The 18,929-nt window shown below is 45.2% G+C and overlaps 1 protein-coding gene and 1 long non-coding RNA gene across 2 annotated transcripts; one reads left to right on the top strand and one right to left on the bottom strand.

Moving 5' to 3' along the window:
* Window positions 1-661: 661 nt before the first annotated feature.
* Window positions 662-9,242, top strand: MANSC1 (MANSC domain containing 1). Its single transcript, XM_068162380.1, has 3 exons — window positions 662-1,146; window positions 1,988-2,128; window positions 5,057-9,242. Exons 1-3 carry the CDS (start codon window positions 927-929, stop codon window positions 6,004-6,006), a joined length of 1,311 nt encoding a protein of 436 aa, XP_068018481.1. The 5' UTR covers window positions 662-926; the 3' UTR covers window positions 6,007-9,242.
* LOC137453267 (uncharacterized) lies at window positions 2,023-18,722 on the bottom strand. The gene is made up of 4 exons (XR_010990314.1): window positions 18,469-18,722; window positions 11,171-11,323; window positions 6,323-6,452; window positions 2,023-2,111 (listed from the first exon to the last, which is right to left on the bottom strand). It is a non-coding gene; the product is annotated as an uncharacterized lncRNA (long non-coding RNA).
* Between the last annotated feature and the right edge of the window lie 207 nt (window positions 18,723-18,929).

Below are 18,929 nucleotides of genomic sequence, written 5' to 3'. Positions count from 1 at the left end.
TCCCTTCCAACCACTACTGTTCTATGATTCTCATAATCCTAAGGATGAGCAACCTGAAAACAAAGGAATATATCTTACAATCCTTTTATTTGTTGCACTCTGCTTTCTGGGCCACTTTTACTCCTAAATGCTGCCCTGAACATAATTAATAAAATAAAAAAAGGAAATAAAAAATTTCCAAGGAAAGACATTATTTAAGCAAACAGTCCCACTGAGGCTGTTGAGGGAAGAATGGCAAAGCCTCCAGTCTGTGTTCCCAGCAGGCAGTCCTAGCCATACAGCTCCCAGGCAGCAAGCACTGCACTTGGCTGTGATTTGACCAGGACTCCTCAAGTAGCAGACACTGAAATATGCACCTGTTCATTTAGACCAGGGGAGGGATATTAATGACCTTCATTACAGCCTCCAAAAGCAGATCTCAGTCGGAGAAGAGACAGGCCAAGGCAGCAAGTAGAACTCCATCAGCCTCACCACCACCACCTCGCCCTGAACAGTTTCACCAGGTTGTGCTTCCTTTACACCTGACGCCGGCCACCAGTCCCTGGGGCCTGCCAGCAGCTCAAGAGGCTGGGACACCACTGAGAGCAGGCAGTGGGGCAGGCAGGAAGCCCAGACCCGCCTCCCCCCGCGGCTCCTCCTCCCGGACGTGCCGGGGCAGTGGAGTGCCCACGGCGCTCCCTTCCCGCCCTGGTCGCTACCTTTCCGCCACGGGACAACGGAGGGGCAGCCCGAAGGTGGCCCCTAGGAACGCATCCCCGCCCCGGGAGCAGAGCAGGTATCTCGGTGGAGGCTTCCCTGTCTACCGGCGCTTCAGGAAGCTCGCCGGCAAATCCGGTTTGTGGCGGCGGAGGGTCCGGCACGCCTGCGGTAAGGGGAGCACCGAGGCCAGCGTCGCCCCAGCCTGCGAAGACCCTACCCGAGTGACCATGTCTCCCTGTCGCAGGCAGTGGACAGTTTGCTTGGTGGTGATCACCTGCGTGATGGCAAGACCTTCCCTGAGCGCAGAGTGCTCCGCGGAGAAAATGGAAAATAGCATCATCGATATCAATTTATCTCTGCCCAGAGGCGTCAGGGGCGCAGAGCCACTGCACGCCCCGAGCCCAGCGACTTGCGTTCACGCCTGCTGCTCGGGGGAAAAGCTCTCAGGTAAATGGCTTTGGTCTTGTAGTACGTACAAACACTTGGAAATTGTGTCTGAAGCTTGGGCTCGCACGGTACTCAAGCAGAAGGGATAAGGTTGTTCTATGTATCCAGCATAGAAATATTCACTTGGCCTTCCATGCACGCTGTGACTGGTACCAGCATGTGGCTGCTGTCCTGTTTGACCAAGGAGGATGTTGGATCTTAATGCAAGACCCTGTAGTGCCCAGGGTAGTGCTCAGGATAACGGTTGCAGCAAAGAAATGGGTAGTTTTAAATGTCAAAACCTTTCAGATCCCCAAAGTCTTAAGATGCCTAAGCTGCAAAGTGATGTTTTGTGCTACATTTCATTTTAGCCAAAAGTGAATGAGCTTGTCTTTCTGTGAAACTGCTGCTTTGCAGCAAGCTCTGGGAGCAGTAGGACGTAGAGCAGCAAGTAGAAATGACAGTGGTAAAAGATGACCCCCCCCAAGCATCAACAAGCCAAACAATTCCTGGGATGTGATAGGAGTATAAACAATTCCCTTCCTCATGAGGATATCAAGGAGGTTTTCAGATTTACCAGGATTTGTAAGCCATAAATTGTATAAAGTGGTGCTGCTGTGGAGAGGATGAGGGATTAGAGTCATTATTTCCCTGAGCTCATCTGTGCAGGAAGGGTAAGGTGTGACCCTTTGTATGTTTGGCCCTGAGTTATTCTTTTGCACCCCTGGGATGATTTCCTGTAGGAATGTTACACATTAGTAACTTTTCTTTTACTCACATGAAGAAAAAACAAACTGAAGCTCATTATCAAGATGCCATAAAAGTTCTCATGGCTGAATCTCATATTTATGATGTTTTGCAGGAGACAAGAAGTGTAATCTGTTGATTTTTGATGCTCGAAGAACAAGCACGCAGCCAAACTGCTACCTGTTTTACTGCCCTAGCGCAGAGGCTTGTCCAATGAAACCAGCAACAGGACTCGTCAGCTACAAGATAACAAGAGGTAAATGACAGTGAGAGCCACCAGTCCCCACACTAGATGATTTTTGCACCTCTGATTTTTCAGTAGTAACCAGAAAATGTCTGGGGTTTGTGTTTTTGGCAGCACTGTAATTTGAAAATGCTGCTTTTTTTTGCTCTGGAGAAGGTGGATGGGTAGGTGTGTGGTGAGCTCCTTTGTGGGCTCAGCTTCCCAGTTGGAATAACATCCTGACCCTGCTAACTAATGGAAACATCCTATGGGTTGGGAAGCAAAACACTTCCTGGTTCCAGTTGCAAAGAGCTCTTGCTAAAGAGGAAATAACATTTCTGGGTTCTGCTGTTCATGCACTTTCGCCTTCTTCACACCACCCAGGTAATACCAAGTACACTCGAGAGGTGTTTCTTTTTCAAGAGAGAGGACCTGAAGTCTGTTTCCTAATGTAGCTTAGTGGATTGGAGATCCCAGTTGCACCACGTTGTTTTTTTAATCTCTTTTTAAAGGTTGACTTGTGTGGTGCCTGTGTTCTTTCTTAGCCACAAGCATCTCTAACCTCAATACCCCAGCTCTGCTTCACATGTGACAGTTTGGGGCAACTGCATTTGAGAACTTGGTAGTTAAAACTGGAGACAAAGAGCACTACAAAATCAATGTTTGGTACAGAAAATGTGGAGTAGAGTTAGTTAATGCAGGCAGGTACATTAATTAATGAATGCTGCAGAGCAGCAGTGATACTTAACTCCTGTACAGGACTTCTCATCCTGGGCTCTCTACCCATCCTGTGAGCACTACCTGCGTGCTCCATGCTTCTCTAGCTGCTCCCCAAGTGAGCAAACTGAGGATGAGGATGATGATGTAGCATGCTGCAAGTGCTTTGTAGCTGTCACACTACATCTGCTGTTTGTTCAAATGCAGGAGGAGGAGCATCCATGGGAAATGGGAAAAAAACTGAGTTGGGCACTGACTCCATGGTGGTGAAAGGCCAAGTCCTTGCTGGTGTGGAAATGTGTCTAGGGCTGCAGAAGCAGCTAAGATTTTGGGTGTCTCTGGCCATACAGTTGCTGATTATGTAATAACTATTTTGTCACTCTCTCAAAACAGAGTATGGCTTTTCTCTTAAGTCAGACCTTGCGGCTGGGGTCTGTTACCTGGGTTTAGGATCTGGCTTGCCTAACAGTCCTGACAGGTTAGGATCAAAATTGATGCCTGTGATTCAAGTGAAGTAGTTGTCAAAAGCATTGCCTGTTTCTTGGAGTGGTTTTCTTTTACTTTTTTTTTTTTTTTAGTGGAGTCTTAAGGCTTAAAAATATATATTAAGACAGCAGCCAACTAGCCTTCTTTGTATGTGTAATAAAACTGAAATAAATCCATGCCTCTGGGTTAGAGTTTCCAGTTGAGAAAGAAGAGACAATGAAAATGTCATGGATTTCTTGTTACTTGTTTCAGTGCAGTTAACAAGTTAAAAAACCTCTTTGTTTCTGTTTGAAAAAATAAGAGAGATGAGTGAGAGAACTACTTGAGAGCATGTTTGCCTTTTAAATGTTCTGTGCAGCAGCTGAATGACAAAGTAATTCTAACATTTATCTAAGTCATTCTAACATTTATCTATATATAATTATATGTAAAAATCAGAATTTTAACCATTAGCTAGTCTTGCCAAGAGTTCATCCTCACTCAAAGTCTCTCTCCAATACCTGTGTAGAGTCAGGCAGCTGCTAGGGTTATCACTTTTATGGAATTTCTGTTACATAACACTCTTCTCCTGTTTCCAAATTCTGTTAAATCACATTCACCCACTTCTTTTTCAAGACCTGAGGGGTCTTCACTGCAAGTACCTCAGTGACTCTTGGACTCTTCTAGGACAGTAGGGGGAGTTCAGATCTTTCCTGCAAGTCAGGACGTGTATGAAATATCCTCTAAAATGGGGATATTATTGCCACATTCTAACACAATTTTTAATGTGAATTAATTTGTGTCAAGCAACCACAGGGTGCTTGGATATTACAGGACAGGGTAGTGTAACATCATCTTGGCAAATGCGTACATCCTACCGAAAAAAGGTGAGGTTGATAGTATCTACTTTGTAAATGACAGAGCCTGAGAGTCGTTTGAAGGCAACAGGCCTACTCACACTGCTTTTCACCTCTAAATAAACACTTCTGTGTTTGCAGTATAGAATCCCAGAATGGATCAGGTTGGAAGGGACCTCAGAGCTCATCTACCTCATCACCTCCCCACCATAGGCAGGGACACCTCTCAACTACACTCAGCTGCTCAAGGCCTCATTCAGCCTGGCTTTCAACACTCCCAGGCAGGAGGCAGCCACAGCCTCCCTGGGCAGCCTATTCCAGAGTCTCACCACCCTTGTGCTGAAGCACTTCTTCCTCAGATCCAGTCTAACTCTGCTCTCCCTCAGCTTCAATCCATTCCCCTGTGTTCTGCCTCTAGACACCCTCATGAAATATCGCTCTGCAGCCTTCCTGAAGGCTGGAAGGCAGCTCTAAGGTCCTCCCAGAGTCTTCACTAGGCTGAAAATCCCAGCTCCATCAGGCTATCTATGAGGATAGAGCAGAGGTGCTCCAGCCCTTTGGATGATCTTTGTAGCCATCCTCTGCACTTGTTCAAACAGCAATTTTTATGCTGGAGACACCAGAGCTGGACTTACATGAGTACAAAACAATTGATTGGGATGATTGCTATGCTCAGGTAAACTCTGTGAGAAGCTGCAGTCAGGGTCTGATGTGCTGGATGCTGACAGGTCTGAGCCCCAGACAGAATTTTGTAAGTCACTCTGTGTGTTCCAAAGAAAGGGAAATGATGGGGCCTCAGCTTCATTAGTCATTGCATTCTGCAACCCCCTTAGATCTCTCGTAGAAGCACAAACACAGTAAGCCTGTGCTAATCAGAAATAGATTAAATAATGAAATACTGCTATTGCCTTTCTGTTCCCAGACACCCCTGTCCCAGAGGATCCATCCTTCAAAAGTGAGTATTTTTCTTCAGATGGGCATTCTTTGTCTTCAGATGCTGAAGCCTTTATTCCTCACAGCCACCCTGGCCATCAGAATCCTGCTGCTGCTGTCTTTCCTCACGAATCAGAACTCCAGAGCCACGTGAGCAAGCAGTTAGACCACAGTGAATTTCACACAGTTCTTCCTGAGTCTCAAAGGGCAAAGCATCCTGAGAGCTTAGATCCCATTCCAAGGCAGAACTTGCCACCAAATATGTCCTCTGCTTTGTTCTCCACCACTCAGTCTAGAGTTTCTGAACCCAGCAGTACTGCTTCTACTCCTCTGCCCACAAGTACCACCCAGCTGCAATCTCATACAACATCTCTGCCGACTGGTGATGCTAAACCTACTGCTCTCCCCACCACCACCACCAGAGCTACCTTTGTGCCTACTGGGACCACTGGAGCTAAGCCTGGTCTCCCAGCCACCAGCATCACTGTTACTCATGTTCCTCTTTCCAGTCTCACAACTTCTTCTACAACCAAGCAGGTGACCATAAATTCCAGATTTGCTACTGCCCTGTCAGGGCAAAGAACTTCAGCCATTCCTCCTGAAACAACAGGTGTCTCTTCCAACCGTACCAGTCATTCCTCTCTCCTCTCTGCTTCAGATTTCACTCTGTCTTCTGAGGATTCCCTCACATCTTCCCCAAACAACCCTGGGGGTTATGACCCATCTGAGTCAGAAAGCTACCTGCTAGAGCATGTTCTGAGAGGAAAAGGTGTCATTGAGCTGGGTGAAGAAATCAGCCTCGTAGCAGCTTTGCTTTTTGGGGTGATATTCTTATTGCTAGTTATTGCACTGACAGGGAAGAAAGTCTATGAATCTCTTCAGAAGAGGCATTATACCAGGTTGGATTACTTGATCAATGGAATGTATGCTGATGTGTGATGGAGAGGGAGAATAATATTGTGAGGAGCAACTCTTGTTTTGAAAGGACCACTCTGAAATGTAAAAGTAGATACTGAAATGTCAGCACAAGATAGATTTGTGGCTGCTAATGGGAAAGCAGCAGATGGTTTTGGCAGGGCAGAGAACCACTGTTTCTGCTCTCAACTGTAATGTCTGTGACTTTTTTTATTTATGACTAAATCCTGAAAATAAACACTCAAATCCCAGTTAAACCAAGAAGGCCTTATATTTCAGGAGGAAAAGCAGTTAAAGAGCTTTATCTGTACTCTGATGAGATCAGTAGATAGAAACTCACCTCATAAATTGAGTACCTGTGTAGCATGATTCTATAGTTCTGATTCCTGGTGCCATCATGGCAGCCAACAGCAGGGGAAGTGCTGAGAACAAGCCCTGAATCCTCACTGTACATTTCTGCTGTAATTAATCTGTTGGACAGAGAGATAGGTTGCAAAAATTGATAAGTTATGGTACAGTAGAGATAGATTTAAGAGCAGGCAGGCAGACATATCTCAGGGTCATTCAGAGCACTGGACATGTATTTGGCTAATATAATTAGAAACATGTCCTGTAATACATACTGAGCATGGTAGAAGTAAAGCAGAGAGCTGCATGGGTACCATGCCTAAGTGGGTGAGGATGCCAAGCCGAGTGGCCTTCCACAATTTTTGAGTGAAACAGCCAACTTGAAATGTTTTTACATGTTTGGGTTTTTTTGTGTGCTTGAGCAAAGAAAAGCAGGTATTAGGCAGGTGCATTGAAACACTTCCGTTTTTTTGCTGTTTGTCTTGTTGGGTGAAGACCAAAGAGAGACCTGTCTGGATCTTTATGGCAGGGTACTTCCAAGCTGTGCTTGAACGCTAGAGGGCAACAACAGTTTATGAAATAGGAGTGACAAATTTTTTGGACAATAATTGAGAAATGTCTTAATTAGCTCAGTTTTTAACTTTCCAGTCAATGGCTGTTTCACCACAAAAATGTTTTATGGGAAAGCTGGTTTGTTTATTGGAAAATTCTGGGTGAAGGATTGTATAAGCAGACCTTATAAACTTCTACGATATCAGATAGCTGTAGAAGACAACAAAACTAAATATATTGTCTTCTCTGTTTTAATAATCATAAAGTCATAGAATGATTCGGGTTGGAAGGGGCCTCCAAAGGTCATCTAGTGCAACTCCCCTGTAGTCATCAGGGACATCCTCCTCTAGGTCAGATTGCTCAGGGAGCCTTGTCCAACCTGACCTTGAACAGCTTCAGGCGTGGGGCCTCAACTATCTCCCTGAGCAACCTGTTGCAGTGTTCCACCACCTTCATGCTAAAGCACTTGTTCCTAACATCCAATATAAAACTGCTCCTTTCTAGTTTGAAACCATTGCCCCTTTTCCTGTTACTGCAGGCCCTTTCAAACAGTCCCTCTGCAGCCTTGTAGCCCCCTTCAGGTACTGGCAGGCCACTATTGGGGTTCCCTGGAGCCTTCTCTTCTCTAGGCTGAACAATCCCTACTCTCTCAGCCTGTCTTCGTAGCAGATGTGCTCCAGCCTCATATTGATTTTCATGGCCCTCTTCTGGACCTATTCCATCATTATTAGTCACATATTGTCATTGCCAGTTAACAGAGCAGAAGACAGAGAATTGCCATAATCGTTCTTCCACATATGATGCTTAATTATATGCATTTTTGAGGCGTGTATATTTGTCTGGATAATGCTCTTGTGTTTTGAAACAGAAAGGAATGGGACTAAAAATCCATCTAGTTTGTTGTGCTTTCCAGCACTGCTTTATCTAAAACTTCCATGCACTCTTCTATTTTCCTGCTGACATCTACCACCAGGAAGTGGATCATTAGCCATCATGCTGTGATGACAACCTGTACACTTGGGGTGGCTCTTTCTGAAAGTAACAAGTTATGTTATGGCTCAAAAGCTGACTGACTTTAATCACCTGGAGAGTGTAAAAAATAATATAGCTGCTTGTTTTCATGTTGCTTTATAATGCTGAACAAACATGAGGTGTGTAAATATAGGCTGTCATGCACAAAACTGTTTCGTGGTACTGTACAGTGTGGCAAAGAGAAAGCCCAGATTTTAGAACCACTGCAAACAATCATAAAGAAAGAAATTGCAGATCTGTTTGAGAGGTATGAGAAGAGTGCATAGTCCTTGACTCAAAGGACTGAAAACTCAGTGTGCAGGTTGTCTTCCAACAGCGCTTCAGCGTACTGCAATTCCTGTAAGGCTAGGAAATGCTGATACTCTGGATTCAGTCAAGTAACAACAGCAAAACCAAACAAAAAAAGAATTGCATGAGAAGACATTTGCAAAATTGAATCTCATTTTCCTTCCTCCTACCATCTTGGTGGATTTGGATCTGATTATACCATTAGATAGTGCTTTGATCCCACCATCCCACGCTGGATACTGACACAAGCACAGAGTTTAAAGTATCACTGCCACAGTCAATACTTTCAACCCAGTATCCCTTCATATAGAGGAGCTATTTGTGCTCTGTTACACTTGTCAAATTTGCCTAGACTGCTGGGCCCTTCCTCATTCTCTGGGCCATTACTCATTCTCTCATACAGTTAATAAGCTTCTCTGTTCATTAGTCCTCAGGGGATAGGTGCCTCCCATCATCATTTCATGAGGGTGTCTCACAATAGCACAAGGGGGATTGGTTTGAAGCTGAAGGAGAGCAGGGTTAGACTGGATCTTAGGAAGAAGTTCTTCAGTTCTTCAGGTTGGTGAAACTCTGGAATAGGCTGCCCAAGGAGGTTGTGGATGCTTCCTCCCTGGGGGTGTTGAAGGCCAGGTTGGATGAGGCCTTGAGCAGCTGAGTCTAGTTGAAAGGCATCCCTGCCCATGGTGAGGAGGTTGGAGGAAATGAGCTCTGAGGTCCCTTCCAACCTGAGCCATTCTAGGATTTAAAAGTCTTGTACATGACTTCAGAAGTGCACATGCTATTCCCAGATGCTTTTCCAGCCTCTTCATAAATATATCCCCTGAAGGATGAGGAGATATATATATATATGCACACACTCAAAAACTTTGTCTTTGGAAAGCCTCCTATCAATCTCACAGTCTGATATTGCTTTTTTCTTCTAGGTTTCTACATTTCTTGATGATATCAATGTATAAAGCATAAAACTGCTACTCCTTGTGTTTGATAGGCATTATAAACAATGAATAAATGTATTTTTAAGTTTCAGAACAACTGCACCAGATGACTGTTTCCTGTATATTGGCTTACTTCATGAGAAAACCAACCAAGGGTTGTGCATTAAATTCTGTTCTGTTACTATTCTCCTTCCAGCCTATAAAATATCATTGTCTTAAGTGGCAAAGGAGTTTAGGTATGCCATGTCCAAGGTGTTCTGATCCATCTTCTTGGTTTGCTTTATTTTTAACAGACAATTTAAAGTTCCTCATACTGACACCAACGAGGAATAGATACCACATAATTTATGCCCTCTGTATTTCCTCAAAGAAATTTTATAAGCTGTTAACATCCAGAACAACTTCAAGATGTTGTAGGTTAGATTGGCTAAACCAGAGGAATGTTGTGAAACATTTGCTGATTTGAGCAGTCACTCTGAAGACCACAAAGGTGGTTCTTAAAATGCTAGGCTGGTGAGAATGGCTATGTAAGGGGTAAGTACTTTGTGCTTTGTGTAAGTAATGTGCTTTGGTACCTGCCCCATCAGAGAAGCATCTGAGTTCTGGATGGCTGTTCAAAAGCCACTGAGAGCAGCACCAGGTTTTCTTCATGCCCCACTCCCACTGAAAGAAGGATGTGATCAATGGTGCAGAGACTTTGATGTTGTGACTTCTGCAACTCCTCTCAGCATCACCAAGATGGACAATTTGCAAAATGTTTGAGCATTTCCTCATAGAAACCCTCTAAGAGAGTTTTCCTATAGACTTCCCTTCTGTTTACTTGGTTTCCAAGTCAGTTTTTCTGGCTTTATGAGCCTTTTTTCCCCCTATCCACAAATCCAAGCTCCACTGGCACTGTCCAAGTCCTGTGTAGCTCAAGTGAGGAAAGAGCTGATCCCCTTTACTACAGTGGCTGTGCACTGCTCTTCATGTTTGCAACTCCCATTGCTATCAGTGGGAGGTCCTCCAGCACATGGCTTATGGCTATAAGTGAAGTTCTCCCACTTAGTGGCTCATAACTTTCCAAAACAATTGCCATATAAGATGAGAGGACTTCTCAGCCCAGAGGTAACATTTCTGAAAGAATCTGAAGACTTTTCCCAGCTGCTTCTGATTATTTAACTCTGGCAGTGTTGCCATTGTTTTGTTTAAGGGCACAAAATAAGGAGTTCAAACGTTTTTTCCACCATGTGATAATTCAGGCACTGTTTCTGGAAAGACTCCAGATCTGGCAGATGCTCTATGTTGCCTTTGTGGAGCACTCCATTTTAGCAGGGCTAAAAAATAATTTGCTTGTGAGGTATAGTTTGAAACAAGTGAGAACAGCTCACGCTATGCTGCTCACTACTAGACTTTAACAAGATACACATGTGGCTCTCCTCCACCGACTAATACACCAAGGAAGGCTATAGCCTGTTCAAATGAATGTTGGAAAGGTTGGTAGAGTTTGAAAAGTGACAGGCCTGAATGCTAAAATGTATCCACCTGCTCTATCTAGCAAAGAGTGTAAGCTTTCCCAGAAATATGTTGGAGATCCCATTCCAAGGGTGAGTTAAATAGATTAAATCCTTGTTATCAGTGTGGGCTAGGGGATGAGGTGATAGAAAGCAGCCCTGCAGTAAAGGACTTGGGAGTTTTGATGGATGAGAAACTGGACTGAGCCAACAGCTGAGAAGGCCAAAGGCAGCCTGGGTGGCCAGCAGATGGAGAGAGGGGATTCTGCCATTTTCCTCTGCTATAGTAAGACCTCACCTGGAGTGCTGCATCCAGCTCTGGAGCCCTGAATACAGGGAGGACATGGACCTGATGGAGCAGGTCCAGAGGAGGGCCACAAAAATGATTATGGGGGCTGGAGCGGCTCTGCTATGATGACAGGCTGAGGGAGCTAGTGTTGCTCAGCCTGGAGAAGAGAAAGCTCTGGGGAGACCTAATAGCAGGAGCAACAACTAAACAACTGGTATGCACAATGCTCTGCAAACGTATTTTTCTCCTACCTTAAGTGGTTTGGGTCTGTGGTTCCCATTGGGTTTTTTAACATGGTGACTAGAACCCCATTTGCCATACTGAATCCATGATTTACTGTCACAGTGTGTCATAGCATGTACATAGCCTCACTCCTCTTTCCTCCAGGTAAAGTGCTGGGATTCCTAAAACACAAATGAAGATAGGATTCTAAATACCATTTCTCTCAACACTTAGAGCTTTACTTGTGTGTGTGTGTGTGTGTGTGTGTTTGTGTGTGTGTTTTGTTTGGTTGGGTTTTGTTTGGGGAAAATAGCATGCTTAATGTATTGTTCAAAGAAAAGATTTCTTAATATGCCCAGATTAAATGGAGATTTTGTTCTGTGTAAGCTCTTTGCAGATCATTCTAAAGGTATTAGATTTTTCACAATTGTAGTAAGGAAAAAAATTAGTAGAAGTTGCATTAACTGCAAAGCTCTGCCAGTGAAAAAGGCACTGGAAGGAGCTTTATGAGTCAGGGCTATTCAGACACGATTCCCTATCTTTTATTCAAAGATGCATGTGACCAAATACCTTCTTTGTGGGTTTGACTGGGGAGGGAGTGGAAGAAGGAAGGATGAGGAATGGATTGGATAGCCTCACTCTAATCACTGATTTTTCTTGAGAGGAGAAAATAGAAACCAATTATTCCCAAATGGCATGTGATGATCGCTCAATAATATCTTTCTAGCAGGCACAACTGCTCTAACACGTGTGGGGAGCGGGTCTGGCTGTCTCTGTGCTCTCCTTTGTCACTCACCTACACTTAGTTGCTAGCTAGACTGGAAGAGTCTTTATTAAAGTTCACGCTGTAAGGAAATTACTCAAAGAACTAATGGAGATGGAAAAGCAGGAAATGAGACTTCAACCATAGATAATTGCCTCTTCCATCCCCTCAGCACATGAAGAGTTACAGGCCATAAGGCATAGAAACCTTTATATAGAGAGACAGTGCAAACTTAAGGACCCACATTTATCCCTGCTCTAACAAGCAATGAACTCAATGGGAGACACTTTAGCTAATGGCCAGGGTGAATGTGTGCCCTGGTTTTAGCTGTTCTGGGCCTACATTTCAAGTGTCTTTTGTTGAAGCACAGGTGGCTGCAGCATCCCCTGCACGCTGTGCTGCTGCCAGTGGATAGTGGTGTTGTGGGGAGAATTTGGCACTTCAGCCATTCCCTCCAGGCCCTATGGCTTTAATGCAGAGATCACATTTTTAATAAACCAGAAATTCTACCACATTTCTGGCAAGGCCTGTTGAAAAAGGGATAGACTGGAGAAGCAGCCACTGTCAATTATCTTGGGATTTCATTAGCTGAGATGTGAGCAAGAACTAATTAAATCTATTATCTGTACTGTGATTAGCTAATTTAAAGATTAAAAAAAAAAAAAAAAAAGCTAAGGATTATGTCATTTAGGTTACTTGTTCAAGAGGGGTATCATGCTCTAGGGCATTCACAAAACATGTTATGATTCTGTACTAAACAGGGGACTTCCAGATGTCCTGCATGCTACCTTTCTAGGCCTTGAAACCCTCTTCCCATAGTAAAATATAAAAGTTATAGAATGGAGCACAAGCAATAGTTCTGAACTGTCAGAGGCATTGATTTTTCTCAGAGAAATCCTGGATAACAGTAATCCCATGAAATCCTCACCAAAATGTGTGTCTGTCCTTATTTTTACTACCTAGAGAGCAATTAAGAAGGCTGCATCAAAAGCAGTATGGCAAACAGATGGAGAGAGGGGTTTCTGCCATTTTCCTCTGCTATAGTGAGACCTCACCTGGAGTGCTGCATCCAGCTCTGGAGCCCTGAATACAGGAAGGACGTGGACCTGATAGAGCAGGTCCAGAGGAGGGCCACAAAAATTATTATGGGGGCTGGAGCAGCTCTGCTATGATGACAGGCTGAGGGAGCTAGTGTTGCTCAGCCTGGAGATGAGAAGGCCCCAGGGAGATGTAACAGTGGCCTTCCAGTACCTGAAGGGGCCTCCAAGAAGGCTGCTGAGAGACTGTCTGCAAATGCCTGAAGTGATAGGATGAGGGGCAATGGTTTGAAATGAGAGAAGAGCAGATTTAGATTGGATGTTAGAAACAAGTTCTGCACCATGAGGGTGGCTTAACAGTGCAACACGCTGTTGCCCAGGGAGGCAGTTGAGGTCCCATCCCTGGACATACTCAAGGTCAGGCTGGACAAAGCTCTGAGCAAACTGATCTAGTGGAGGATGTCCCTGATGACTACAGGGGTGTTGGACTAGATGACCTTTGAAGTTCCCTTCTAAATGAAACCATTCTGTGATTCTATGAATATGAACCTTCCTCCCAGAGCTTGAACTGGAGAGCAACGTGTCTCTTTGGTTGTCATAAACTGACTTCAACAGTACAGCAGAGTAGCCCAGAAGTGGCTATTTCAAGTCACAAATCAGCTCTTTCCCATACAGAGATGGTGTGCCATCTTGTTTACATTTCACAAAGGCTGGAACTTCTTATAGAAAAGACTGCTAATTGTTGTGACACAAGGACTTACCTTTCTTGACCATAGGCATAAATTCTAGTTCTGAATCCCTGTGACTAAAGGAGCACAAGCAAATGTACAACACTTGAGCAGTAACTAATTTTTAAGCTTCAAAAACTGCAGTGCCAAGCAGACTTGTTAAATGTTAGGGATGCATGTTGCAAAATGCTGAATTCCACCAAAGGGGGTTGCAAAGGAAATCTTCTGAAATTGTTGTTGCTTAGAAGGCATGCATGTTATGGTTGATAGAGACCAGATGCTGCCTGGTTTTGAAAAATTGGGCAAACTAAACCAAAATAGTGTTTTGGTGTCTGTCTGAAATGTGAGCTCTTTTAAAAGGGTGCTTTTGCTGTACTGACCTAGCATTGAAGTGCTCTACAAATGTCAGAACTGCATCTTTCTCAAATGACATTTCTGTAATTTGGCTTTGAAATGTAGCCATGGCCAAATATTCCTGAGCAGAGTCTTGGACTTGCCCTGTGGTCTGGTTGGCAGTGCCAAATTAAAGTCAGAATCTTGCATGGCTCACACTGAAAACACAACCACTGAAGAAAAGTATCCTCAGGCAGTCCTGTTTTCAACTCCCTGGGAGATGGAAGAGGAGAAAAGATGTAGAGAGGTAGACAGCCTGACCTCAGATGCACCATCAGCAGGAGTCCAAACACTCCTAAAAAGGTGTAAAGAAAATGCCCAAGCCTTTCAGGTCATTTTATTTCATATTTCCCCTTGGGGATATCACCAGGTTCCTGTTGGACTCGCTTGCCTGTATGGGCTGCTGAACTCAAGCACCTTCTGCTCTGTGAAGTTTTTGTTGTAAGGAATTTTTTTAGACACAAAGAAACAAGAATTGTCATCCTGGGGACCAGGCAGCCTCTGCTGGGAGACGAGAAGGAAAAGAAAGAATGGGCATTTTACAGGGTGGGGAACAAGGTAATGCTGGCATGCAGGGAGAAGACGCAGTTCTGTGTGTGTAAAAAAGGGGATTTGATGCAGTGTTTGATGGGAATATTGCCACAGAGGTAGCAGGAGTGCTAGTTTTTGCTGTGGTTTGACTGACTGTAGGGAGCCTTGCAGACACTAAATGCAAAAACAAGGAAGGTCTCATGGCTTGGAAAAAAAATGTGGGCTAGAGATGTAACTATCAGCCCAAGGAAATCTCCTGTGTCCTAGGGTAAAGGTGTAGTTCACAGGGTTAAGGGCTAAAAGCAAGGGGAGAAGTGTGTTTGCTTGTTACTGAAGTGAGCAGAAAGAAGATATGATCCAGCACTCTGTTCATTGGAGAAGGAAGACCATGTTGAAGCCATTGCACTCTTGGAACAGCATAAACCACCTCAGGCACATCTGTCACATTTCTTAGAGCTGACCTTGCTTGGGGGAGGAGGTGGATGAAGCATTTTATTTACTAACTGTATGACCTAGGCAAAGTGGCAAGGTGATGATGCTGCAGGTCAGGCTATCCTGTTTTACCTGCAAAATCACTGTAATAGGTATCACTGGTGAACTTGTCACTGCATCACATCCCATCTTGTAAGCTACTGTGCTGCAGACTTTCCTCCTGGGGGCAAGAGAGGACTTGAGCTCGAGTTTCAGTATGAAAACTTGTCCCTTTTGAAGTCAGGGAGAATTTTGCCATTGCCTTCAGAGGGACCAGGATTTCACCACACTGTGCCCCTTAATTCTTGTTGAGACATTCAGTGAGAGAGCTAATTATGACAGTGGTTTCTGTGATGTGGGCAGCCACAAATTAATTTGCTAAGCGGCCATCTTCTGACAGCTTTTGCTCCTTAGGGACTTTGGTCTCAGTCCTACAAAAGGTCCCATTGGCTCCACTGCAACTTGGGGCACAGTTCAAAGACTGAGTGACTTTGCTACTTGCTGCTGGGTTCAGGAGATTCATCTGCCATCTCTTGCTATTCTGTGGGCTGACAAAACTGCTTGTGAGGCTGGGCCACCAACCAAACCAGGGAATTAACCTGAATATAAAAACAACACTCCCTGAAAGCTCTCATGTCCTTCAGGCCTCATCTCAGTCTGGAGGTAAGGGTAAAGTTTCTTAGCAGGTTTCTCTGCAGCTGGAGCCTCATAGTGGATTAGAACCAGCAAAGCAAGGTTTCTCTTCCTAAGGTTCATTAAAGTAACTGCGATCAACAAGAGAAGCTTCTCACTAAAACAAAAGAGACATTCCCTCTTCACTCCCACTGACTTTAAGCTCAAGTAAATGAGCATCATCATCTCAGAGAAACCTTGACTGATGGAGGCTTTTCTGTATGTGGTAATCATGTCTCCTATTTTATTCCATAGAAACCTCTGCTGTTGAGTTAATTCTACATGTATGAACTAGAAGGAAAGCTGAGCAGCAGTGAGGATGGGCTTGGTCTTGAATCTTAAGCACTCATAAAAAGTTTAAAAAAAGGCTACCTGGGAAAGAACAGAAAGAGGAGTATTGTGTCTGTGCAGGCCATGGGGGAAAGGGCCTAGGTTGAGAGAGATGAAGCCAACATTCATTAAATGGATACAGGGAAATCCAAGCAGGAAAGGAAAGGGTTAGGATTATAGAAAAAGGGTGAAATGCACCAGTGTGAGGGGTGACAGCATATCACATTTGAAAGCTAAAAATAAACCAGTCAGCCCAGACAGCAGGGAAGACATCTTTAAGATTAAGGGCAGCAACCAGACAGGGCATCAGACTCCCAAGGGACGTCAACACACCAGAGTTTTGCCAGCAAAAGCAGGTAAGATGTGAGGGGGAACTGCATGTAGCAAAATATGTTCTGTGATGCAGGGATTCACTGAGGTTTTCTTCAGCTGTGCACTGGGTGATTAAGGTAACAAACAGTTTAATTACATATCTGCCATACTTCCTAAGAAGTTAATCACAGATTGCACAACACTATGGATGTGCAGTGCAAGTTAAAAAACCCCACAAACCACTTTTTCTCCTAGTTCCAATTAAGGAGTGAAAATACACATAAAGGTGTGCTGCTGCCTGCTCCTGCAAAATCTACTAGGTAGATACAGGTTAGCTACTGTCTAGATATCGTAGTATCAGTCAGGGTTGGAAGGGACTACAAGGATCATCTAGTTCCAACCCCCCTGCCATGGGCAGGGACACCCCACACTAGATCAGGCTGGACAGAGCCTCATCCAGCCTGGGCTTAACACCTCCAGGGACAGGGCCTCAACCACCTCCCTTGACAGCCCATTCCAGGGCTTCACCACTTTCACGGTGAAGAACTTCCTCTTCACATCCAGCCTGAATCTCCCCACCTCCAGCTTCATTCCATTCCCCCTAAGTCCTATCACTACCTGACACTCTAAAAAGTCCCTCCCCAGCCTTCTTGTAGGCCCCCTTCAGATAGTGGAAGGCCACAATTAGGTCACCTCAGAGCCTTCTCTTCTGCAGACTGAACAGCCCCAACTCCCTCAGTCTGTCCTCATAGGAGAGGTGCTCCAGCCCTCTGATCATCCTCGTGGCCCTTCTCTGGACACCTTCCAGCACCTCCAGATCCCTCTTGTAATAGGGGCTCCAGAACTGGACGCAGTACTGCAGGTGGGGTCTCACCAGAGCTGAGTAGAGGGGGAGGATCACCTCCCTTGACCTGCTGGCCACACTTCTCTTGATGCAGCCCAGGATACTTTTGCAGGGGAAGTCCTTCCCCCCACTATCTGTGTGGGTCTTGCTGGTGTTTGCTAAGCCTCCCAGCTGACACTGCAGGAGCGGAGAAGGTGATTTCATCCCGCAATCAAGGACAAAGTTTTGTAATGGAGACCTGGCCTCGGGCAGGTATTGCTGTTGAGTCACATTGTTTATATTTTCAAAAATTATTTTTTTTCCCCAACCTTGAAGGTTGGAAATAAGACTTCTTTCCATAAAAGTCTCAGGGGTTTGTGTTGTGTGGATTTTTTTGTTTGTTTTTGGTTTTTTTGCTTTTTCCCCAGTAAAAGCTGAGCCTGATATTAGATGAATCCAGGAGCCTGATGTTAACAGTCAGTCTACAATGCCCAGGCCTTTAACCTAACCTGGATGTCAGCTCCTCCTGTAATCACAAGAAAAGCTATGAAAGTGTATGTTCAGCAGATAGGAAATGAAACATTTCAGTAATCGTGAAAATAATACACATGTAATGTAAGGATATCAAATTTTGCTTTAAATTGTCCTGCCTCATACCATTACCCTACTAACCAGCTGCCATACTCTATAAGGGAGGAAGAAATTAATGGAAGCACCTGGAGTTCCCTGTAGAAATCCTGAAGTAGAGGAAATGCAAGAAAGCTACATTTGGTATCATTTGTAGGAATAGAAAAACAAAACCCAAAACAGGCAAGGAAGCTTTTCTCAAGTGAGAGTGTATTAGAAAATCCTAACTTTTTATCTTCTTCAGAGCAAAAAAGAGTGGACACAACGGGGGGTGGAGAAGAAGCGTAAGCTCTATTTGAACAGCCACTCAGTTTGTAACTGTTGCTCTCAGCAGCACAAACTCAGCTCACTACATTTAGTTTCGCAAGGGGGGCAAAAAGCCAAACCACCCCCAAAAATGAACAGAAATAAATCACCCCCAATTCCATCAGGTAAGCAGCATGCCCTGCCGACAAGGGACGCTCTGTGGAAGGTCAACATTACAGCTCTCGAACCTCCCCAATGAGGTTATTAACTGTAATTTCGTTTTACCATATTGCTATGTTTTTCCTCTCTAGCGACACTCTACTCCTCCAGACCCCGCTCTCCCCTCCGTTTTGTTTCTCAGGCGGCGGGCCAACCCAGGCCCGTAAATATTTACCCGGCAGCGTGCCCCCGCTGCTGGCCCGTGCGCCGGGCCCTAGGGAAGGGCCGAGGGACCGCTGCAGCTCGCCTCGGCGGCGCCAGCGAGTCCCTCCCGGAGAGCCCGTGGACTGGCAAGCAAGGACGGAGCCGGTGACTCCGAGGCGCCCCACGCTGCCGGGCCGAGCGGCCACCACCAGCACCTGGCCCGGCTCCGGCCACTGGCATTGTGCCGCCACCGACCACGGCCGTGGCTGCTCTGTGGCAGAAAGTAGTCCCGTCCCTCCCAATGAGATGTTGCTCCGCGTATCGTATCGCATCGCAAGCGGCGGAGAAGGTTGAAAAGTAGTCCCGCTGGAATGCGAAAGAGGCGGCCGTCCCCCGCCGCGTCCCTCGCCCTACCCCGTGGGCGGGCAGCTCAGGGGATGCCGTGATCCCACCCACTTCTCTACCAGCGGTCCGACTCCGCTACGCTTCAGG

This window comes from Melanerpes formicivorus, unplaced genomic scaffold (assembly GCF_026170545.1).
Source record: "Melanerpes formicivorus ecotype bairdi unplaced genomic scaffold, bMelFor1.0.p_v2 SCAF_64, whole genome shotgun sequence".
Taxonomy (NCBI): domain Eukaryota; kingdom Metazoa; phylum Chordata; class Aves; order Piciformes; family Picidae; genus Melanerpes; species Melanerpes formicivorus.
Note: the sequence above shows the minus strand (reverse complement) of the source record. Positions and strands in the feature narration are given on the sequence as shown.

Bases quoted from the DNA above. Each gene is read 5' to 3' on its own strand.
- MANSC1 (XM_068162380.1), top strand. From the start codon at position 927: ATGTCTCCCTGTCGCAGGCAGTGGACAGTTTGCTTGGTGGTGATCACC. The intron at 1,147-1,987 runs GTAAATGGCTTT...GATGTTTTGCAG, and splicing joins CTCGGGGGAAAAGCTCTCAG to GAGACAAGAAGTGTAATCTG. The intron at 2,129-5,056 runs GTAAATGACAGT...TTCTGTTCCCAG, and splicing joins CAGCTACAAGATAACAAGAG to ACACCCCTGTCCCAGAGGAT.